Consider the following 24682-nt stretch of genomic DNA (forward strand, 5'->3'; position numbering starts at 1 on the left):
TCATGGCAGGATTTTCTGCAATTGGAAAACTAGTTGTTAATGATTGGACAGAAGTGGGTGGTAATTCTGAATTACACATCGGAATTTTGCTTTAGCAAATGGTCCATTTATTTTTCATATGTCTGAGACTTGCCAGAGATTTAATTTTTCATTCTAAGTTGCATGGAATGCAATAGTTGTACTTGTATCATGGAAGTAATAGAAACATTTTACTGCAATCTGATACTATGCTGTGTGATATTTCATTGTTTCCTTTGATAGACAACTACAATATAGCTTAATGTTTATCTTCCATGAATTGAATTGATTTTTTGGGTAGACTTAAGCAAAAACATGGACCTGTTTTGAGGCGTTAGATATCCTTTAGTGCTAAGTGAACTCCATCACTGATAATTTTGATTCTCTTAAAAAAAAAAAAAAAAAATCAGGAGAAGGAACAGAAACTTAGGTAGAATTTTTTTTTTTTTTTTTTTTTGGTAAATCCTGAGTAAGTAAAACACCCTTTTTTTCAGTGCTGCTGCTGCTTATGCAGAGAAGTGTGATTTGACAGCCAGCATGTTGCACTCTGGAGTCTTGCATCCTGACACTCTTGCCCTTTGGTATGCAATCCGTGTGACAGGGAATGGGAACTTTCCCTGTCCCAAGGCCCCAGCAGAAAAGTCAGGCTGGATTGAATTGTTCTGTGGTCCAGTCCATTTGCACTTCTTGAATTACATTTACACTCTTCTAGTAAAATGATTGCATTCTTCATCAGTCTGAGCTCTATCTTGCATGCAGGCCTAACTCAGTGCTTCTCTGTGATGTTTAGGATTTTTCAGACTACTTAGTCTACTTCTGTTTTATTAGAAAAATTTGTTGCTATCAACAGATTGCTTTGATCTAGAACATCCAGGCAGGGCTGTATTCCCCGAATACTTGTTAGTTACAATGATACACAAGTGATTTATAAATTAAAAAGCAATGTTCTGGAAAGGAAATGAGGATCTGTCAGTGGGAAATAGCCCCACATCTTGTAATTAAAATGAGTGGCTTATTTTATGGATCGCGTAAACTCTATTATAGGAGGAGACAAGGCTTGGAATAAGTGAACTGCTGCCATGTTGCAGAAACATTACCAACTATGAAATATTAAATGTTCTACGTATTAGAAAACAAAAAGGTAAAATTAATGCAAGCATAATTCTATGCTGTCCTCTAATACAGTGAAACCAGTAATGATAACTTAGTCAGACTCTTGCAGGCATTAACAGTTCAAATAAATCATCGACGAAACAACTTTTTAGAAAATATTGAAAACTGAATTGAAAGCGTAGTCACTGCTAAACCAGATGACCAGGTTTGTTACCAGCCTTAGTTTGGATGGGAGACTGGTTTTTTTGTGAAAGTACTAAAAGGAAGAAGCCATGAGGTAAACTGGATACTAAATTTATTCATGTCTCTGCTATTACTGCTCTTTTTTCATTGACACTGATGATTTTTTGTGCATGTCTTGTGTGCACCTTACCAACCTGAAAGAGGTACTTCAAGAGGTACTGAGTAGTGCTCAGTATATCTGCCAAATGATTTTTATACACGCTTTAGAATTTTTCATTTTTTTAAAATTATGTGACTGTTTCAATTTGAATTACCTTGAGATGGTTTTAAGGGAACCCTATCAGCTTTGGGGATTTTTTCATTGATTTTGAGGACGTTATGCTGAGATTAATGCAACTAGCTGTCAGTGCAGCTTGGACGTTCTGTCTGTACCATAGTTGTGCTGTGCCTGCTGTGTGCTACAATACTGTATGAAAATAAGGTTGTCCTCACCAGTTTAGAAAGGTGAGGAACTCTCCCTTTTAATTAAATCTCAAACACTTTGGAAGGGCATCGGAAGGTAAGGCAGCAAATAAAAATAGTGAACACAGGCAGTTGAACTCAAACAAGGAGATTTAGTCTCATCGGAGCTGTTCGTAGATACTGCATGATCCCTGAAGAACTAAATGCCTACATGGGCTACTCAGAGACGTGATATAATGGACCGCATTAAGGTTAACTCATGTAGTTCTGTAAATACCTAGTCACAGTGTCAATGTGGAATCATTACAAAAGCAAACAAAGGAGTTTTAAGTATAGGGATAAAACAGATTGTAAGCCCTGCTGAAAACCTCTCTAGGCTGTTTGTCTTCATTATTGATGGAATAAGTTTGTTCCAAAGAATGAATGGTGTTAATTCACAGAGCTTGCAGAAAGTATCTGATCATTATTATTATGGGCAAGTGACAGTTATGCCATCTTTGACTTTAATGGGGTGTACCAGTAAAAGGTGCTAAGAGATAGGAGAGAGAGAATCCAACACAGCATTAATTTCAAGAACATACTTCCTGCTGGTCACAAGATGTAACAGCAGAGACACTTCTTCTGTAGCCCCATTAACAAGTCAAGCCTTATCAAACTATATGTTGAAGAACTGAATAAAAATGTTATAGAGAGAGGCTACCTGACCAGCTTCTCTATAGAGTGAGAATCTGCATGAGATTAACCACTCAGACCACTCTGAGAAAATTAAATTTCTCAATTCATCTCGTGAGGTGACAGGCACGTGCTGTGGCTGAGGAATTTCACACCTCAAGTAATGGATACACGTGAATTCAGTCACTGTTGAAGATACAAATTTTCTTTCTTTTTTTCTTACGTTCAGGAATGCTGCATCTTGCCCAATCAGAGACCTATAAGAACTGTTTGATATTACAAAAGCAGAATTCTTTTCTGGTATCAATGCTTACATCAGAGTACTTATGAGTCTGCCAGATATTGTAAGAGATGGCAATTTTAGTCATCTTTCATTAAAATAAAGCGAAAGCCCTTAATGCAAGTACAATTAAGTGGGTGTTTTGAAGCTTGGACCAGACTGGGAGCTTTTGAGACTTCTTTCATAGAATCATAGAACCACAGAATGGTTTGGGTTGGAAGGGACCTTAAAGATCATCTAGTTCCAGCCTCCCTGCCATGGGCAGGGACACCTTCCGCTGGATCAGGTTGCTCAAAGCCCCATCCAAACTGACCTGGAACACTTGCAGGGATGGGGCATGCACAGCTTCTCTAGGCAACCTGTTTCAGTGCCTCACCACCCTCAGAAATTAAAGAAATTCAGAGTCTATTTGTACATACCTGTAGCTGCAGGGACTGACGTCAGAGTATTGTGTCCTAAGTTGTTCTCTTCTCAAAGACCTGAAATTCAAGGAGCTTCGGCTCTGTAAAGTCTTGTTTATTGCAGTATACTCTTTGAGTATAAGGTATAAAATGGGAATTGGGAGGCAATGTGGACCTACTGTACTGAGTGTAACAATCTTGCAACATATCTGACATGCTTTTACTGGGGGGGAGTATTGCATTTTTTGTTTAGGATGTACTTTTATTTCCTTACCTGTATTAAAAATTTATTTTTTGATTGTTTCTAACTATTAAGGTCTACATATCTACTGTAGAAATGTATTTATTGTAAATGGGACAATGCTATCGTTAAGAACATATTATTACCTATCATTCTGCCAAGTTACTGTATCTAAACAAAGGTAGATGTAGACAACTTCAAAGGATTTGTGACTTCAGGTGGCTGCAGTAGCTGAAGCGTCTGAAATGTGTTCATTCAGCATATATATTAGGAACTGAGATTATATACAAAAATACTTGTTTCTCCTGTGATAAGAAAATGGGAAGAACCCTTGATTCTTGCTGCTAAGCAGTCCAATGAAGAGGAAGATTTGATTCTTCATGTAAACTGTCTAAGTTGTCAGAGAGTGCCTTTTAATACTGTTTTGGAATGTTTCTCTTAAGACTTGGAATCATTGCTATCATTTTAGTAATGCTAGGTGACCTTGTCTTTTTTTCAAACACAGTGATGGAAAAATAATCCAAACAAAGGCACTTTATAAGAGAATCAAACCTGAAAATCATAGTGTAGCATTTTGTGCTTCACTGGAATCTGGGAAAAAACTTTGCTGAAAGTTGCAATATTTTCATCAATAAGAGTAAATAATGTCGTAGATGAGGAGCAGAAAATAAAGGTGTTTTCACAAGGTACTTGCAGAATTCTCTTTATTTTGCTCAAGGTGTTTGAATCCTCAGTGATTTCTCACTATGAGAAGTGCAGTGCAGACACTGGTATTTTAGAATTAGTAATCATTGGGCAAAAAGGACTGTTTAAATGCTTAAATCTGAAGAGGATCATTGTACTAAAAATTAGAATAAAATGTATATAATTTTAAAAAGTGATGGTTTTGTTTTTTAAGGAATATTTTATCAGGATTGCTTTAAGTTTGTACAGACTATAGAAGAATTTGACAATCGTGAGTGTGCCTTAATTAATTTTTCTTCAGTGGTATTTTCTCATCATTTGGACATAATGATTTCCAGGATCAGTGATATTTAGACAAAAAAAGATAACCTAGACATATTAATTTGATGTGATGGAACAAACTTCTGGTGTTGTATTGTTGAAATTCCTGACAGTTTTAAAGAACTTCCAAACCCTGCTGACTTCAGAAGTAACAAAAATTCTGTTGAAGGTTAGAGGAGGGTTCACGAAGTTTCTGTTCCAAGTCCAAAAAGAAAGAGGCCTTTCTTTTAGACTTGTGTTCCAAATAGAGAGACTATTTTCCTCCAGTTTGATGTTTTAGAAGGTCCTGTGTTCTGCTTTTATGCAAGGAGGAGTGATGATAAGATCAGAAGAGCTGATTATTGGCAGTGCAGAAAATGAGAATATTTCTGAGAGAGTTAATCTAAAATATGTTGTCACTAGAAAAAAATGAAATTTGGAATATATATTAGAGATCTTGTATGAGATTTTCTATGTGGTACTTCAGAGTTCATTCCAAGTTGATCTGCTTGTAGGAGTAATAGCAACTTAATGATTTAGTAATTTGAAAGTGTGTATATGAAATTCTGAATTGTTAGTGATACAATTTGCAAACAAGTGTGCAGATGTAGCAGAACAAGTGACATTGTTTCATGCAGAAAAGATTAAATACTTGCATGCTTACAAAATAGGGTGGTTTCCTAGTGATAGCAATGGATAACATAAATGTTGCCTTTAACTCTCTTTCATGTCTGTGGGTGAAGAATAATCTTACTAAAGTCGGTGAAGTTGTACTATGACAATAGGCCCAAGCTGCCTTCCTATGCAAATAGAATTAAATATAGGCTGGGTTTATGTTTCTCAAGTGTCTTTAACTAGCAAGAAAGATTAAATTTGTCAAATAACCTTTAGAGAAAATTAACGTTGAATATAATGTTTTAAGACTTTTATATGTATAAGCATAAGCTCCTAGAAAATATTTTCAGGTGAAAATTGTGCAGCTTTCCTGCCAGCTGACTGTTGTTTGTCCATAGTGGCCTACAGTTTCCCATTAGAGTAATACCAAATGAGGTAAAGTAAATCTTACATCCTCAAGCATGCCTTTCTTCTTATACATTCATTATCGGATAACTTCGTATTCCAATAACTCATGCCAATACAATAATCTCCAATACAATACTTGCTTTATATTAAAAATTGAGACTTTGAGAGACAGTACAGTTTTGAACTAAAAAAAACTATGAAGAAAGTGAAAGCAGCAGGTTTTTTTGTAAATTGTCCATGAGCAGTTAAAAATTTTGAATTTATTAATCAGTCAATTACTCTACATGTACTTCAGCATTATAGTTTTTGTGACAATTCAGCAATTATTGCAATATTTTGAATTTGCACATTGTGCATTAGTTTCATAAATCACATTCATGTTATCAGATGACATGACTCAGCAGTGATGCAGATGTGAATTAACTGTTTGTAAAAGTCTAAGTTAAGAATCTTCAGAGTTAATGATGAAATTTCAGCTTTGTCTTCAAGGGACTGTCAGGCTAAAACTTTGTTTTTCGTGTCTGTCATATTAGTTATTTTTTACTCATGTACTTCAAATTACTGAATGTGATCAACATTTCAGGCAAATAGTAATGAACACTTTTGACAATGTTTGCATGACTTGTTCAAATATTGCATTGAATAATTGTATATCTCAGCCAGCCTTAAGTGGAAGTTCATTTCCTCTTACAGAATGTGGTATTTCGCTCCAGTACAGATGCTATTTCTTCAAGTCTAGTTGCCGTAATGCTAAGTTTGACAGTTAAATTTTGATGGAGTATATGATTTATAAATACTTGCAGTAGCTCTTTCGTACAAATACTGGAAGTTACAAAGCTCTGAACATTTAATATTATGAAAAGATATTCTCTAAGAGGTAAAGTTTTTGTACAGTTCTTTGGAGTTTAAGTCATAAGAAAAATATAAGCAAATTGCTGTATTCTTAAAAGTCTTTTTTTCCTTTTAAAGTAACTAGAATTCAGTGGTGATGTGAGAGTGCATGTATATCTCTGTGTGTGTATAGATGCACATTAAATAGGTTTCATAAATATGAAGTTTTGAAAGATGTTATTAGCTGTAGTACATGGGAGAAAGAGTTATCCAAGTGTATGTAAACATGCCTACTTGTCATACTTGTTAGCGACAATAAAATTTACTTATTTAATCTGAAATTCTTATATGATTTAGAATGTGTTACAATAAGCAGGCAACTATTTTACTTTAATGTCGCATTACGGTATATGAGAGTTAATTTTAGAAAAATAATTAAAAAAAAAATTCTTTGCTCTCAGGAAGCTATATTCTTTATAAGGAAACATAAGGGAGGAATAGAAGATTTGTTTCTAATAGACAAAATAGCTTATTTTCATTTAAGGCATGTTTTTCTCCCATGGTTCTGAGTCTTGTCCTGTCATATGTGGTAAGAGGACAACAAAAGAAAAACTCAGAATCTTGTCCTGTCATGCCCATGGTTTTACTTGCGCAAAAAGAACTGTTTGCTCACAGAATTAGTAACGTGAATGAACTTACTTGTGTGCCTCAGTGTTTGCCAGCATGTGTTCTGAAATACTTCGATAAATAACATTGCTTTGACAATACTTACATAGAAATAAATGAAGCTAGACAGTTAATTCTTATGTGACATTTTCCTATAGTAGCTTCCCTTAGTGGAATTCTGTTAATGAGTTGAATTATCCAAACCATGCTGCATACCTCAGATAACCAGAGCAAGCTGTAGAGTGTTTTCAGGGTTTATTTTGCAGATGCTGTACTGGACCTCTGTCTTGTTGGTCTTCGTTGTGGAGGGGTAGATTGCCATTAGAATCTAGAAGTTGGTCCACGTGGAGTCTATGTGGTCGAAAGCTAATGCAGAGCAAGGAAAAAAAGCTTGTGTGTATATTGAGAACTTAGTTTATCAAGGCTGGCTTTTGGCTGTCTTAGGGTTTCTTAAAGATACTATTTAAAAAAAGAAATCCAAGGCTGAAATTCTGCCTTGTCTGAAGTCAGAGAGTATGATGCAAGTGGACTGAGTTGCATTATCTAAATCATGAATCTTCTCTTGACTAGAAACATACAAACTAATGTTCCTTTGACCTTCTTTTATTTGATTTAGTAAGTTGTTTGTCTTCAGCAAGACATCAATCTGGTACATAATAATATAGGCCAGTACTTGCCTTCATAAGGCAAAGACTTTTTTTTTCTTTTTTTTTTTTTTTCATTCTGAAGAAGCCACACATAATTGTATATGTTGATATCTTAAAAACCTAGTTTTTAAATTTAAATCACAATGATTGACTACTAATTCTAGATAAATGTGTAAGAAGTGTTTATAAATTTGCTTTGTCTTTCATGTTATAGCTGTTGATATAATCACTGTTGATTGCAAAATAGTTACACTTACAATCACCAACACTTATAATATCCAATCTAGCATGGAAACAGAAATATGTATGGTTACTTGATTGTTTTGTAGTTGTTCACTGGCATCTTGTCGTTACGGTGTAATGTCTTTTATTCAATCTGCAGTTGACTGTTCATGCTAAATTTGGTTATCAAATTAAGTAATCAGTCTTCGCTGAGGTAATTTTATAAATAAGATTTCCTGAAAGAAGTGTCTGCAGGCAAGTTTGCTCTGTAATTATTTGAACATTTAAGAGTTGGAAGTCCCAAAGGTGAAGCAGACATTTATGTGAAACCAAATCTCTGCACAAAAGCAATTTTTTAAAAATTTTTTTTTGTTCAGCTGCAGACTGTTGTCTCCCTGTCAAAGACTCTGTGGCTTCTGTTGGTGGCACGTAGGCCTCTTGTGCACTCAGTTGACTTGTATAAAGAAAACAAAAATTTACAGTTCAGTAGAAAAGTCCTTAGGTAAGCTTTGCAATAATGGATAAGTCTATTGATTTTTATTTTAGTATTCTAGGTTTTTTGATAGGTGTTTCTAACTATATGAAATTTTACTAAATGCATTGTATTTTAGCATGACTTATTTTTTTATTGGAAAAAATGAATCAGTCAATCTAAATTAAATAATTGGGATAAAAATTCTTGTGAAATACTATGATATCTAAAAAGTTATCTCAACTTGCTTATATTCTATGAAAATAGTTAATATATGAGATAACATAAAAAATTCATTAATTAATGAATGATTTATAATTCCTAAGACTAATTGTTCACTTTGTAAATGCAGCTAAATGGAGAATCAGTATATCGGGAAAACCTGCGTTTATGGTGTGATGTATGGCTCTAGTGGAAGATTTTCCTGGTTTTCTGTTTCTACTATTCAGAATTTAATTCTAGCCTTTGAACTGCAGTATTTCAATATACTTCTGTTTGATATTAGACTTTGAGAATGGTATTTCTGTCTCTTTCGCTCTCTCTCCTTTTTCATTTGCAGTGGTGTGTGCATGTGCTCATGTGCATACAAACATACCTCTGCACCATCTCCCTGAATCTTTGGTGCTTCCAGGTAGTAAGAGGACCATACACTAATTAAATGTGGTTATTATGAGATTGTGATTAGATAATGAAAGCTGTGACTGAGAGCTGATGAATGCCCCCCTACACTGAATTAATAGATTTTGTGTGTGTGTGCATGCAATATTTCAATAATTGCATTTGTAAAACTCTTGAAGTTAGGCCATCAGGGGTGGTGTGTCTGTGCTCTATGCAGGGCATTCATAAAAATGAATCTAATTAGCTTTTAAAGTGCATTAGTTATATAGTATTATCTTCTTGTATAGATACTATTATTCAAAAGTAATTTACTTTTAAAGTGAGTTAAGCTAAGCCCACTGAAGACTACTGAAGTTCTTAATGAGAGTGTTCACACAGGGATTTCATGTGAATCCACATTACATTAATTTCCACTGCTGTTTTTGGAACTACTTCTTCCTAAGGAATGAAGACATGAGATATATGTGCTTTGAGGTCTCTAAGTGGAAGACAGGAAAGTCTCAGATGATACGTAGTGATCCGCAAGACTATGCAATTCATAGCTAGTCTGCAGAACCTTACCAAACAGCAGTTTTTCAATTTCAAGTAGAGTTGTTATAACCCTGTGTCTCAGGGATATTTCCATACTGTCTTTGATTACTTGCAGCTGTCCTGACAGACCTATCAAAGCATAGAAAAATCACCTACTCTGTTTGAAATCAGTATAATCAGTGATCTTAGAATGCTTCACAAATTATAAGGCAAAACTCATATTTAAGAATTTTCCACTCAAATAATTGCAGAAGCCTAAAAGTCCTGTTACTAATGTATATATTGTCAATCACACACCTGCAAATAAGTTGTATTTTAATTTGAAGTTTTGCTAATAACTGATAATAATTATTTAGACTCAAATGACCTTAAACTTTAATTTAAGCATGTGTAACAGTTTTCTATTACTCATGCAAGCTTCAAGGAGGATATTAATTGGAAAGACAATTTCATTTAGAGATAATTATTTTGTATCTTGGTCGTAAAATGAACTCTATTGCGGCAAAGCTGTGAAGTAAATGTTAAAAATTAAACCTAGTTTAACTATTCTTCAGCTATTTATACTTCAGTTTCTTACATAGTTCTGTTCTAAACAGTGAATTTTTAGGGATATTCTGCATTTTTCTGAATGGGAGTGTTCAAATTTTCTTGCAGTGCATGTGAAGATGCATATATAGGCACAGGTCTAGCACTTCCTTTTTCTTTCTTTGATATTATTTTGGCTGTTGTATGCAATATTTCATTTAAGATAGACATTATTAAGGTGTTGAATAATTCTGTGCAGTGATATGCTTAGCAGTAACCTTTACTCATAATGTGATATTGTCTGTATGTCTTATTTTGTTCAGCTTTCTCTGGCACTGATGAAGCCTAAGGCTGCTGTTTCTTTGAGTTGCTGATAATTTTTTATCTGATTAACTGACACATTTAGTTGAAATCAGACACAGCCTTAGGCTGGGCATGGATTTAATTTAAAAAGTATCAAAGGTTTGGACTGTGTGCTGTTTAATCATCATGTTTATCAGGCAAAGAAAAATTACCGGAAGGACCATAGGGAGAGGGTTATCTTAAGGAGCAGTAACTTGGGAAATTGATAATAACTCCGAGGTAATTTACAGCTAACTTTTACATTCATTAATATAACATTTTCCACTAATAATTACAGTGCATGTAATGTAGTAATTAAATTGAAAACATTAGCACTAATTTTATTTTTGCTGAACTCTGAGAGGGTCAGGTAAAGATATTAAAATGTGAAATTAAAGAAAACCTCTGTACTAATACTACTGCAATGAATATTTTACTTACTAGTAGACTACTTCTGCCAGTATTGTATGCTACAATGCATATGTAGACATCTCCTCAAATTACCATTACTATCCTTAGTTGAATTTCAGTCACTGAAATAAAAAAAAAGCAAAATTGAAATCACAGTGTGCTAGCATAAATTACTCTTACATTTCTGTTTATATTTTACTACAACTGTGAACCAGTATGTGAGTATTGTACATGGATATTACAGAGCCACCTTAACAGAATAACAGTAAGCATACTCATGGCACTGATGTTTTGGAGCTTTCATAAAACTGCTTAATTTTCTATACTATTTTCTGATAGAAAATACAGCTAAAAGTAATTTATGATACATGGAGAGCAGCAATTTTGAATTGTGTTATTCATTAAACTGTTTAAAAATATATATAACCTTATGAAGTTTTAAACATAAATTGTACATTTTAGTACAGTTACAGTTGCAAAGATCGATTTGCTGTTCTAACACAATTCTTCATGATGATTATTCTTCATGAATGTTGTGAACAGGAATAATGTAATGGTTATAACAAGATGTAATAATGACGTAATTTCACTTACAGTTATAACATAGCTAATAATTATGTACATAAAAAAGCTGTATACTGCTGCTAAAAAAATTGAGTTATTTAGATGCTTTTTAAAAGTTGATTTTTATACCTGCCTTTTTAAAATGAGTAATTTTGGTAGTTTTGAAGGGGAAAAATAAGTCTTAAAAAGTCATATGGAAAATAAAAAGTTGTTAGCATCTGTATACATCTCTGTTTAGCATCTGTTTTTATGTATACATTACATACTTTGTGATGTAATACTTAGTGACAGAGTATACTGTACTGAGTATAAGTGCTTTCTGTAGTATCCAAATATTTCAGAGAAGCAATTTATTTTTGCTTTAGACTAATCTATTACACTAGCAATCTATTAGTAAAGTTTTGCATAGTTTAAATAATCTCTTAATTTAACGATACACAATGTTTTCTTTAATAATAACAAAAAAAACCCCGAACCCAAGGAAAAAAAACCACCCTTCCCTATTAACTTTCCTTGAACATTTTTCTGTTATCTGTTACTTTTTGTATGATACAGCACCTAACATCTTTCCTCCAGAATTTTCCCAAATTTGCTTCCTTGGCTTTTGAGTTTGGTGCAGATCCCTGATATTTAGCCTGCAGATGTCAGCCTGCTCTACCCATGCTGAGACTGCAGTTGTGTGAACATGCTTTTTATGGTACCAAACACGATCAGATTCCACATTAAAAGGTGTAGTATCCGAGACCTGGCACCATTGATTCTGGGATTGATTCTCTGCTAACCACGATCAGCTCTGAATGAAACAAAATCCTATCTGTTTGCAAAACGTCCAATAACTCTTTCAATACCAAACAGTGAATCCAGTGAAGAACTAGTTTTCAGTTACTACTCTTTGCATGCTTCAAGTGCTGAGCTGAATACACTGTGCAGCAAAGCTTTATGTAAACTTTGTCCAGCTGAGGAATTTATGAAGGTTGTTAGACTGTAGTTTTTTTTCTGTTCCACTTCATACTCCATCCTTCTTCCCTTCAAATCTTCTTATTTCTTGAATTTGTGCTTGATTTGTTGAACCGTACAGAATAAGGGGATTGAATTTATTCCATTTCATGGTATGTAAGTATATTAACTAGCTCGCCTGTTTCAAAGCATTTATTAAGTATATTGATGTTTCTCCTTGTGGAAGGTGCTGTCTGGACAGTGATGGAAGTTTTTATTTGCTCTTTACCATCAGAAGAACTAAATGAAAAGTGATGGTGGTGAATAGCTCCCTGTCAAAAGTCTTTAAACATGAATGCTAACCACAACTGAAGAATGACACGATCTATTGCCATTTCAAAAGATGATTAAAACTTATGTATTATCAAAGGAAATAAACTAGAATAAGGGCAGAACATCTTGTATATGATTATTTAAATCAGATTTAATGTAGCTTGTAAGCAAGCAGCCAATGACAGTCTTCTGTTCTTTTGTTACTAACTTCAAGATGTATTGTATACTTATATGTGTATATATATATGCATATTTGTATATATACACACATATATACACACACACAAACACATAAATATATATGTGTATATATATTCATTCATACACATGCACATCCATCCTCTAAATGTGTTATATGCATGTATAATCGAAAAAAAACCCCCAAACCTCAAAACAAAAACCTATGAGTAATCTACTTGATATTTAAATTTCAAGTTTGGGCCATTGTTCCAACAGTTGTTTAATAGAAGTTCTGTGACCTTAAAGATTATAATGGCTTTTTAAATTCCTTTACCATAGGATGATTTTGAAAGTTCCTAGGATTCAGGACTAGAATTTTTAAAATCCCAAACAAATAGGTCTGCGAAGCAGTTCATTTTAGTATGGAAGTAGTATTGTGTTTGTATAAGAACGGGACACTTAAGTCTCTACTTCCAGGTACTTTTCTTTTTAATTTGAGGGAGTTTTCTTACTGAGTATCTTTGCTGATGTATACCTTTTGTGAGAACTTGAAAGACAGAATGAATTAAAAAAAAATACCATGTTTATTGCTCTCTGAGCTTGTTAAAAAATGTATTGTGCAAGTCAGTTGCTGTCTTCATGGATGAAGAGGAGATTCTGTGAATCTGTGTATTTGGGAAATCATGAAAGGAAGTCCTACAGATACTCATTTCACTGCATATTTGTTTATTATGAAGATCACATCTTTTTTTGAAGTTTGTGGTATAGTTACTGTCTTCTTATATCTCCGATACAACTATTTGTTTCCCATTCTTAGAGAAAGAAGAGTATATATAATGGAAACTCATGGTAACAACAGATTTGCAATGCACTGTAATAAATATTGTGATGATAACAGTAAACATATTACTTGTTTTGGTGAGGAAAGAAAAGTGTATGTGTTATAAAACAGGTTGTCCGGAGAAGTTGTGGATGCCCCATCACTGGAAGTGTTCCAGGTCAGGTTGGATGAGGCTTTGAGCAACATGATCCAGTGGAAAGTATCCCTACCCATGTCGGGGGCTGTTGGACTAGATGATCTTTAAGTTCCCTTCCAACTCAAACCATTCTATGATTCTATGATAAAAGAATATGGAAAATTTTGTATGATATGTGTATTTATGTAGCCATGGAGATTAATCTAGTTGTGAAGCAACAGTTGGACAGCCTTGTGTTTGTTGTATCAGATACTTCAAAAACATTACTTACTGAACTGAGTTGATGGGTTAGTTTGCCTCTGGTAACTTAGAACCGAAGAATGACAGTTGTTATTAAATGGTCTTTAGTGTCTGGTTTTCCAGAATATCTGAACACTCATTTTTTTTATCAAGAAATAGATAGAAAAAACTCTGTGATAGAACATTGGATGAGAACTTTCCTCAAGTGTTTGGAAAACATATACTGAATATAATTTCCTAAATATCATTCTCTATCCAGCCACTGTGGCTGAACAATTTTAATTTATATATAACTTCTTTTTGACAGAAATAGTCAGGAAAATCCCTGGATATTTCAAATAAACCTGTTAGCGCAAAAAAAAAAAATAAATCTCCTATTGTATATAAAAATTGGTGGCAATACAATTTTATGCTGAAAGAGTTTTTAAACTTAACTGTTCAAAATTATAGTAAGAATAAAAATTCAGAGTAACTTAAAGTTGTATTATATTTGTTTTTCTTCACAGCATAATGGTACTACACACAACAGACAGATGCATAAAAATAAACCAATACCGTTAAGTAGTGACAATGTTGGGAATCTATTTAATCGGTGAGCTCCAAGCTCTTCCGCTTTTAAAAATTATTTCTGCTGCTAATACTCAATAAAAGCTTAAAAATATGTTCATTAAAACAGTATTTTTAAAATGATACTTTTGATGCCAAGTCCTTAAACAGAAGTAATTTCAAAGTGTGGTCAACTCTGTTTATTATCTGTGAGACTATAAGATCTCAGAGTTTAGTTCCATGGTAGTGACTATCATTTGCAAAAGGATTACAATTCAGAGCTCTAAGATAGGAAATCCAGGGCCCCTGCAGGCATTATTTGCATTGCTACATTCTGTTTCCAAAGGTTCAGCTATGTCTCGGTCTTTGAATTTCTGGCAGGGAAGAGTCCCTTTTTTTAAAAAAAAAAAAAAAAAAAGTAGTTGTTTTTAATTATTTATTATTAACAGAACCATTTTTTCTTAGAGAAAGATCTATTAATCAAAGATATTGTACATCTCATTCTTACAAGGACTTTAGAAAAATTACTTAAACATATCCTGTCTACACTTTTGCATGAATAGTACGTCCAATAGATTATTTTCTACCAGTTCTTTCTGAAATACCTCACTATTAGAATCATTAGTGCATTTTTATGGCTGATCTTGTGGATGGACCCACTATCAGAATAGTACTGTAATATTAAAGTTAAGTGATGTGTTTTGATTCCTTTGTCTCCTGTTATTCTTCCAGTAGGTGGTAGTACCAATTGCAGCTGTGATGGCAGTCTGAGAGTTGACATTTGCATGGATCAGAAAAGAGTGCTTATCTTTGCATCACAATTAAGTGAGGATTGTAAGAAAATTCAGAATTATTTTCTGGATGTTAACAGTTAAGGACTATGCTTTCCAAGAATGTATATTCTGTATCTTCCAACTGTAAAAGAGAAAACTATTGGATGCCTGTGTATAAGATGAAATATGTAATATACACATATAGTTAAATATAGTTAAAATTATTTACTGTGTGACCGTAAAAGATTTTTTTTTTTTACCTGGCAAAGTCCTGTAAATTGGAGCATACAGAGCTTAATAGCAAAGTCTTACTGAAATCAAAAGGGATGGTCACAATCTTACCATTAAGCATGTCTTGATGTCAGCATATTGTGATGGATTCAGCCAGAAAGGTCAACTATACTCTTACTGTATGTATATAAAGTCTTAAAAAATGTAGAGTGGTTGGTATTCTATTGATTAGTGACTTTCTGTTGCATGTGGTCCTTCATAAGAACAAATTTATTTGTGCCTTAACGGAATCTGGAAAAAGTAAAGATTGGATTAGAGTCAGCGCTCTCTAGTAGAATGTAACACTACTGTATTCACCTGCTGTTAATTTAACGAAAGCAAAACAATTCTGGTAATCTCAGTAAGTAGAAAATCTGAATAATTCTTTGTTTTGCCTTTTTCCCAAATTTTGCTTGTTTTTATTGTGATCATTGAACCTAGCGTGTTCCACGAAGTAATAAATACTTACTGTTTGAACAGATTTCTAGTGTAGCTGTAATGCCAGTAGTAGCTGCCACATTGATGGCTAGCTGCAGAAACTCCACATATATCCCGCAGTTCTTGATATATTAGATGTGGTGTATCATTTGTATTGTTATGCTACCTTGCATTAAGAAGTAGTAATGAAAAAGCATTTGAACATTCAGTATCTGTAACACTGGGAGGCTGTGGAGGTGACTGTAGAAGTTCTTTGTGGTTTTGGTTTTCGTTTTGTTGTTGTTCCCTGGATCATAGGCTAAATCTGCTTTACTCTTCCCTTGCCATCGGCCCCGAGTCCCCTGTCTGCTTTATGATCACATAAATGCAGATGCTTTTCTGCAGTGTTTTTCTGGTTTTGTCTCCCCCTGTTCCTTTCTGTAGTTGAATACTTCTCTCCCTATAAAGGCGTTCAGTTTTATTACCATATATTGTCCGAATCTCTGATAATCTGGATGTACTTCACAGCAGGAGTCCCAAGTTTGTTTGCAAAAGTGAGAAGCCTCAGGCATTCTGATTCTGTGATTCCATTCCAAATATATTATAGTGTGTTGAGCAGAAAGGGATACAGGCTGCTTCATTCCTTCACACAGAAAGATGTGTGGTGACTTGGAAACATGGACAGTTAATATTTAACGTATTAATTGTTTAATAATATTGGTTTATGATGTCAGATCCTGTGCATGGACCACTTCATGATTATTACCTCTGAGGATATGTTGCTTGTGACTAATTGTTCACATAAGCAGAAATACGTGTAATGTTTCTGGACACATTCTGGACACAGGTAATGTTCAGGATGATGTCTGAACATTGTGACACAGCACGTTTTGAAGGAATTGTTAGTGTTATTCCTTTTACATAAAAATACAAACAGACAGTACTTAGCTATCATATTTTCCAAGACTGTTACGCGACTTAACTTTATAATCTTTCTAAAACGAACTTCAAAGAATGCAACTTAAGTGCAATTGTAGCAGTACAGGTAAACTGCATATCAAAATTGCATGAAACAAAGGAGTATGGGGAAAACATTTTAGATGTACTTGAAGATCCAGGAAGGCTTCATGAATCATTTTATCAAATTTATTTAAAGAAAACTCTGCTTGCATAACTGTGTTAACTTTTTAAGAAATGTAATTCTAGATGGGTGAGTTAATTGAAATTTCTGTGATTTATCTTTATTCTGAAAAGAGCTTTGAAACATTGTTGCACAGAAAGCTCAAAGAGAAGCAGAAGTAATATTGCCTGGACGATAGTAATAATAATACCAGCAGTGGATAATGGACAAGTGACAGATAAGCTAAAATTAATTTTTATCAGTACTATTACTTTTGGGTATGTGAGAAGCATCAACCTGAATCCTGTATGATTTGGCATTAAGTTTCATATTAAACAATATATCCATTAATAACATGTAGAAGAACATAAATTGAACCGTGATATGATTTTTAGATTACTATAGCTAGGAATTTTGATAAATACAGTGACTCTTAAATCGGAAGTATAGATGGATATGAATAACTTAGGAGTTCGGTTGGGCAAATATGAGGTGAGAATTAATGGAAAGAAGAATAAGATAATAGATTGAGGAAAGAATATCCCAGACAGACATAAACACAGACATAAACCAGGAAATTTTTCGCTGCAATATAATTATGAATAAAACACCTTCTGCATCATTTTATTTATAAGAAACTGAAAATGAATTTTAAATTCAGTGCCATGGCAGGCAAAGACTGATTCGATTTTGAAATTCATATCTAGGTATATAGTTGAAAATTTTGTGGTAAAATCTTGCTGCAAACTTCACAGGATTGCTGTCTAACTGAGCAGGTCCAGAAGGTAAGTCATGCTGTGTAGTTATGATCAACCTTGGTTAAAAGAGCAAAACAACTTTAACTAAAGTCTAGCTGGAGCAAATTTTAGGAAAAGAAAGTAAATTCAGCATGTTGATTGGGACTCAAGCAACTTAAAAATGTAAGAGCTCATGAAATATTGTAAGTATGTGCATTTTCAAATGTTACATTCTCAGTGTGTTTACAAGAAAAAATGAAGTACTATTGGCTCGGGTAATTGAAATGAAACAGAGAAAATATGTCTTGGAAAACCTTTTTTTATAATAGAATATTTAAAAGGTGACGCTGAGTAAGTTGCCTGTGAGTTTTCTTGTTCTGGTGTTAGGATAAAGAGAGTAATCTCACACCCTCTTGTGCTGAATGTTGTGACAAATGCTAACAGTTTAATTAATCGTCATGATTGTGTGTTGCTGATAATTATTTGTAGCTGGGATAGCTAACACCTCAGTTATAATGAAGAGCTGGAAGTAATTTTCAGGATATCAGGAAAACTTTAGGATAAGCTGTTAAATCTGGTACTTTTCAGTTACACTGGTTATTTCTTCTGTAGAATGGTGCTTGAGTCGAGTAGATTACTGTGTTACAGCAGTAACCATGTAGTAGGTCAGCTGTGCTGCTCTCTTCTATGCAAGATCTGCATTCCAGCCCATTCAGTTCCATGTACTGGGCACAGGGAAGAAGATATATTCTTGGTTGATTCTGCTAGTAGAGGTACTGAATCTATTGCTTAGACCAGCATATACTGCTATCGTTAATATTCCATGTCTTTTTTCAGGACAAAGAAGGAGTGGAGGGTGTATCTGTGGGAGCCATTCTTTCTGACTACCAGAGAGTTCGAGTTGAAGATGTGTAAGAAAATATTAATCTTTATTAATATACACATTCTGGAAAGTGCTTTACTTGTTTGTTTTCTAACTCAAATTGTGGAGCTGACACAGTTGCTTTATTTCTCATGTTCTATGATACCCAATTAATTCAATTTGTTAATATCTTTTTTTTTTTCTTTTTTCTTTTTTTTTTGTCCTGGAACCATGTGTTCATTAGTAAAAATCCAGCAGAGACTATACTGGATTTTTTGATTGCTCTTCAGGTCTCTCATGGATCTGTTGAAAATACTCAGAGTTTTGATATGAAAATAGTTAGGTTCAGGTCTTTGATTTCAACAGAAAGCTCACTCAATTCCAGTGACTATGATGTTGTGGTCAAGTGTCTCTGTTTTTCAACAGAGTTTTAATATAGAGGAACATCCTGTGACTTGTTATCAGGAATTAAGTGCAAGAGAATCCTTATGTGCATATCTTCCATCACCTAAAATCTAAAATCTGTTATCATTTATCAGGAGCTTTAATTTGTCAGTTCTACTGTGCACACTCTTTAAGTCTAGATAGACTGTGATACTTTTAAGAGTCTTAATTAAAAAAGGATTATGTAATGGGAATTGTGTGTGTTTATATAGGCCAAGATTTGATTTGGGTCCGGAAAAAAATTTTTGCTATATATGTCTGATGAAATGCAAAAACACCTTGTGTTAAAAATTAATTATAATTTTATGAGTTCATTAGTTATTTGTTGATGGTAAAAGCAAATATCTGGAATCTTTTATGAACTGTAAGAATGGTGAAGTTAATGCTGTGCCAACTCAACTCACATCAGCAAGTTACACAGCATGGGTGTTTTCTTTACACTTTACATAGGTAAATTGCAGTCAGCAATAGCTCCTTTCTTTTTCTTTTCCCTTACGCTTAAAACATTTTAATGACTGCCTGATCATGTTACTAGATATTTTAGAAAAGATTGCTTTTTTTGATTGTGGGTTTCAGGTCTTTTACTACAGCCAAAAGATTGACAGGACATCACAATAGTTCAAACAGACCTGATTAATTCCAAGGTCGCTCAGTGGTAAAAAATTTTTACATTGATCTGTAGATTTACCCATAAACCATCCCAGTTACTTGGATTCAGATAATTTCTTAGCTAAAGTTAGGCACCTAAATGAATTACTTCACATTCAGATTTGCTAAATATTTCTGTTAATTTCACAATTTAGTGCTCTGTTAAAATATATGAAAGTAGTAACAAAACCAATCAGATTATATGGGTGCTAACTATGGATTTACATGTCAACATTAAACATCCATTTAACTATAAAATCTTGACACTAATACTAGTGGTTCTATCTAACATATGGGAGAAAGCCCATGTATTAAATAAACAATGATAATTAACAAATAAATGTAATTTTTGAGTGCTCTGAGCTAGACCCATAGTTAAATGTTTTTAAGTTTTTCAGGAACTAAGCATTACACATTTTATCACCAACTGATGGTACTTGACAATTTGCAGAAGGGTTACCTATCACTAGTGCAAATTAGTGATTCTCTAATTTGATAAACAATCAAATACTGTGTATCAAATGCTGTCTAAATATGTTATGTATCAAAACAAATAATTATATGTACATTAACAAGTTGTTACTTTGTATCACAAGCTGTATACATTTTCCTGAATGATTCTTTTCCTTGGGTGTTGATCCAAATCACAGGTTTGTTGAGTGTAACAAATTCAGCATATTGTACTAGTGACGTGTGCTACATTTATCACAGAGTGGTAACTCTTGCCTTAGCTGTGTTCATAAAAACTGATCACTTCCTAAGGTATTAATTGGTTTGTTTCCCTAAAGGTTTAGGAATGCATTTTCTTATGGTTTTACTTATGTTCCCATGCAAATCTGTTTACATCAGTGAGTTGCATCTTTCTTACATAGATGAATTATAGTCAGAGCAAGTTTATTTCTTTTTTTTAATATTAGACTTAATGTATATACTGAAATCTAGGAAGAGTAAAGTATTGTAACTGAAATTGTAGAAAAAGAATTATTTAAAGGTAGGAAATGAGAGAAATTTATTTTCTTTAATTTTACATGAATCATGCTGTGTAAAAGCATAATGCTTGGCTTTATCCAATTTTTTGTTTGTTTTTAAGATGCAGAAGGCTTAATCTTCAGCCTTTAGCTTACCTTTGGCGTCGGAACCAGGAAATACTGCTTAAAGAAATGATATCATCTAACATTCAAGCCATAATCATAAAAGTGGCAGCTTTTGGTATGTATTCAGATTCTGAGCAGTATTGTCTACTGAACCTTCCCATGGACAAATCCACAACATAACAGAGAAAAACAGAAATTTTGTTCTATATTTTTGAATAAGAAATGTTAATATGAAGACATTTTTTAAAAAATTACGTGGCTGAATAACAGTCATGATGTCTGAATAATTAATTTACCTGTATGCAATTCATTCTTAGAGGAGACATGGAAAAGCTGGAAAGTAATCCTTCTGAGCATAGTCATTAAATTCCTTTTGTAATTTTTGTGTTCTAGTTTGGTTTTGATTTGCAGTGAAGATGCATGCATAATTCAGTGGTTCACAGTATTGTCATTTATAGATGATGCAGACTGGTGGCTAGACAATATTATAAAGCAACCGTGAAAGTTTTAATAGAAATACAACAAATTAACATCAAACAAGATGTAATTATATGAGGCCAAAACATTTTGTGTAACAACAGTCTTTGAGTTGGTAAAGCACATAGCAAACAGGAATAGTTCATCATTGCCTTCAAAAAAATGGTATTTACAATGTAGTTGTTTAGTATACCAGAAAATCAACGTGTCTTTTCATTGTCAAATATGTAAAATGAGGTTTGTGTAATGAAGCAATTAAATACGAAAGATAACCTATTTGTTTATTGTTTGAACATAAAGATAAGGTCAAATGAAGTTTTATAGGAAGGTGTATTGAATGACGTGCTCTATAACCCTAAGAAGCATATGAGAAACATGTTAATGGTACAGTATATTCATTTCAGGCCTGTATGCAGTTTTTCATTTGAGAGTATCAAATGAGGTCTTAAGCATAAAGTGTGACCAAAAGACCTTTTCTTTTTGGGTTGACTATAGATTTGCAGTCCATTGTACCAAAGAATGGCTAGTATAATACAAGAGCGTCAGTGGTGTTGGTGATTAAAGATGTATGTTTAAAAAACAGTGTTGTATAATCTTGCATTAGAAGTCTGATAGCTGGTTTATCTGGGCAAGTTTCCCATCAAATTCCTAATGTCTGTCTTCTTTAAAGAATGTTTTATAACAAAGTAATTTCTCCTTAAATATTAACCAAGAATTGAATTATAATCCCTTTAGCCTGGATGAATTCCAAGACTTTTTTTTTTTTAATTAATTCCTTATTTTTTAATCTTTTTGTTCCTCTTTAACTGGTATAGTTTCTAACTAGTTTTTACATTATCACTATGATGGTCTCACTGTATTGTTCTCTAGGATCTGCTAGGGCTGCTAGTGCTCTAGGATCTGCTAGGGCTCTAGGGATTAGAATGATTAGAAATACCACACTCCCTCATTCACTTATAGGTAACAAGCAATCTAATTTAGTAGTGTTTTTCTAAATTTTGGAAGGCCAGTTACAAATACATAGGAGTTGAATGCCGTGTTTTCTACTATAAAACACTTCTGTTTTAAATTGGAAAAAAAATATATATCTTTTTTAAAGGAATAGTTTTCAGGCCATGTAAAGTACATTTTTATATTTATGTTATTTTTCCATAAAATAGAATGCTTTCATTGCTTATGCTGACATTAATAAAAAATAAAAGTCCACAAAGAATACGGAACATGCTTTTTCACATCAGAATTATTTTTTAAAGAAAATATATGATTTAAATAATAGATAAAACTATTTCACAAGTAGGCATCATTGATGACCTGTCTTATGCCTGAAGCAAGATAAGCTTGTCTTTTGTATTCTACAGGCTTAAAAAAACTTAAAATGTGCTAGTTAGTGCACAAAGAGTGCTTTGTGGGCTATTCACTGAAGGAGCGAATACCATAAATACTTGTAGATAGCAATTAGATAGAAAATCACTCCGAGGTTTTTTTTTTTTCCTTTTTATTTTTTTTGGCTACAGGTAAAAGAAAGATCTTATCAGAGTCAATTTCTCACCTGCCTCAGGCAGACGTAATTAGATGTAAGCAAATTTAATGGAGCTTGTGTGCTCTGGGGCCATTCTGTAATGCTTTAATAATTGCATGCCTTATTAAAGTGGATTTAAGGTATGACGGCTGTTTAACATATCAAGTGGCAAAGAAGATAAGATACAGTTTAACTTTTTGCCTCTTAGATTAATAATCAAAGCTAAACTGCAATGAAAATGTTTAAAATAACAGATTTAAGAGTCTGAAGGGTAATGCGTTAGATGGCACGTTGTACAGATGTTAATGCAAGAAGCAAATCTGTAACCTGAGCTTGACATTCATCAGCGCTGGCATACTTGTACACCTGCCTTGTCCTGTTTTCCATTAACTCAGTGCCAGTATTGGCAAGGTAAAGCCTGTCGTTTTATGTAGAAAACACATAATTATGCAAGTAAATGAGCATTAGTTTAGTACATTTCCCTAAATCCACCATTACAAATTAATACCATAAACTTTGCCAGCGGCAAGAGTTTTCTATCTCAGAGTAGTGTGCTTTTCCAGATGCGATACCAATTGCTCTCACTTACATGCAAAAGTATTGTTAGCAAACCTTCTTCACATGCCTTCTGTTGTCTATAAGGAGATCAGCTTTCTTTCCTTTAGAGTATATTTCAGAGGCTTTAATGATGAGAGCAAAACATTCCATGATCTAGCAGCAAACCTGATCTATTAAAAAGAAAAAAAAGCTGCATATGCATATTTATCTTCAGTGCCATTTTGTTGCTGCTAAGGATGCCTGTATGATGCATGATACTTTTATATTTGAAATATACCCCTTTTCAGTGGAAACCCCAGAAAGTCAGAATGAGGTTACTCAGTAATAGCTAAAATAGAAGCAGTTATTGATTGTTTTTAACATGTGTGTGCCTGAAATTCCAGTAATATCCATCGCTCATGTGAGACACTATAATATAGCGCTGTGTGATATAACGGAGACAGTGTAATATAACACAATAAGAAGATGCGTTTTTGATATCCTTGCTCTCTGGACACATTTTACGGATTAAAATACTAATTAACTTGCAGAGTATGCATATAACAGATTCAGCTTTTAATCTTGGTAACTTTTTGTACTGGTTTTACCTGTGCCACGTTCTAAAGCAAATTGCTTCCACTGTAGCACGAGGTATAATACTCAGGTGGAAGTGAGAGTAGGAAGAAGATTACATTTGGAAGGAATCTTTGGCTTCCTCACAGTATGGTCCTCAGTAAAAATTAGCATCGAGTTTTATTTAGTTTTACTTTACTTGTATAATTAACTATACCTAAATCTTGTTAAGAATTAACACTAAAACTTAAGTGCCACTCTACATTTTAAAATATGACAAACTTCGGTTTTGTTATATATATGAGAATATAGTTGAAATTGTTTTTATGTCATGCAGTTAAAGCAGTTTGCCCTCAGTGATTCTAGTTTTTCCTGAAGTTTTAAGAGTAACATTCACCTTCAGTAAGTTTTGTAAGTGCACATTGTTAGCTTGAGAAAGTGGGGGAAAAAATTGCTTCTTCAGTGTTTCAGTCAAAATCAGAATATAAGCTCAAATTTCTATCTTTTGTGGGATTAATATGCAATGTTTACCTTATACATTGCAGCTTCTTCCCAGTTTGGTTATAGTAAATTAATGATTTATTATTTGATTAAATACATTAAAAAACATTGTAATTATGAGATGAGATAATAGAAATACTAAGTTGAAAAAGAAAAACTCTTTCATGGTTTCTAACTTCTAGCTGTTCTTTGGACCACAGGAGAGGAATTATACCATAACGCTGTTCAACTGTTGGGCAATAATAAAAGCTGAAACTTTGTATCAGGGCTGATTAGCTTGCGGTCCTCAGCC

The 24682-nt window shown here is 33.5% G+C and overlaps 1 protein-coding gene across 2 annotated transcripts in view; it reads left to right on the forward strand.

Moving 5' to 3' along the window:
- Positions 1-24682, forward strand: part of DPH6 (diphthamine biosynthesis 6) — a 217233-nt gene that overhangs the window by 32662 nt on the left and 159889 nt on the right. For both annotated transcript variants that reach the window (XM_072865524.1, XM_072865525.1), the window contains exons 4-5: positions 18573-18646; positions 20780-20898. In XM_072865524.1, coding sequence (XP_072721625.1) covers positions 18573-18646; positions 20780-20898 — 193 coding nt within the window. The remainder of the gene's footprint in view (positions 1-18572; positions 18647-20779; positions 20899-24682) is intronic.

This window comes from Ciconia boyciana, chromosome 6 (genome assembly GCF_034638445.1).
Source record: "Ciconia boyciana chromosome 6, ASM3463844v1, whole genome shotgun sequence".
In the NCBI taxonomy this organism is placed as follows: domain Eukaryota; kingdom Metazoa; phylum Chordata; class Aves; order Ciconiiformes; family Ciconiidae; genus Ciconia; species Ciconia boyciana.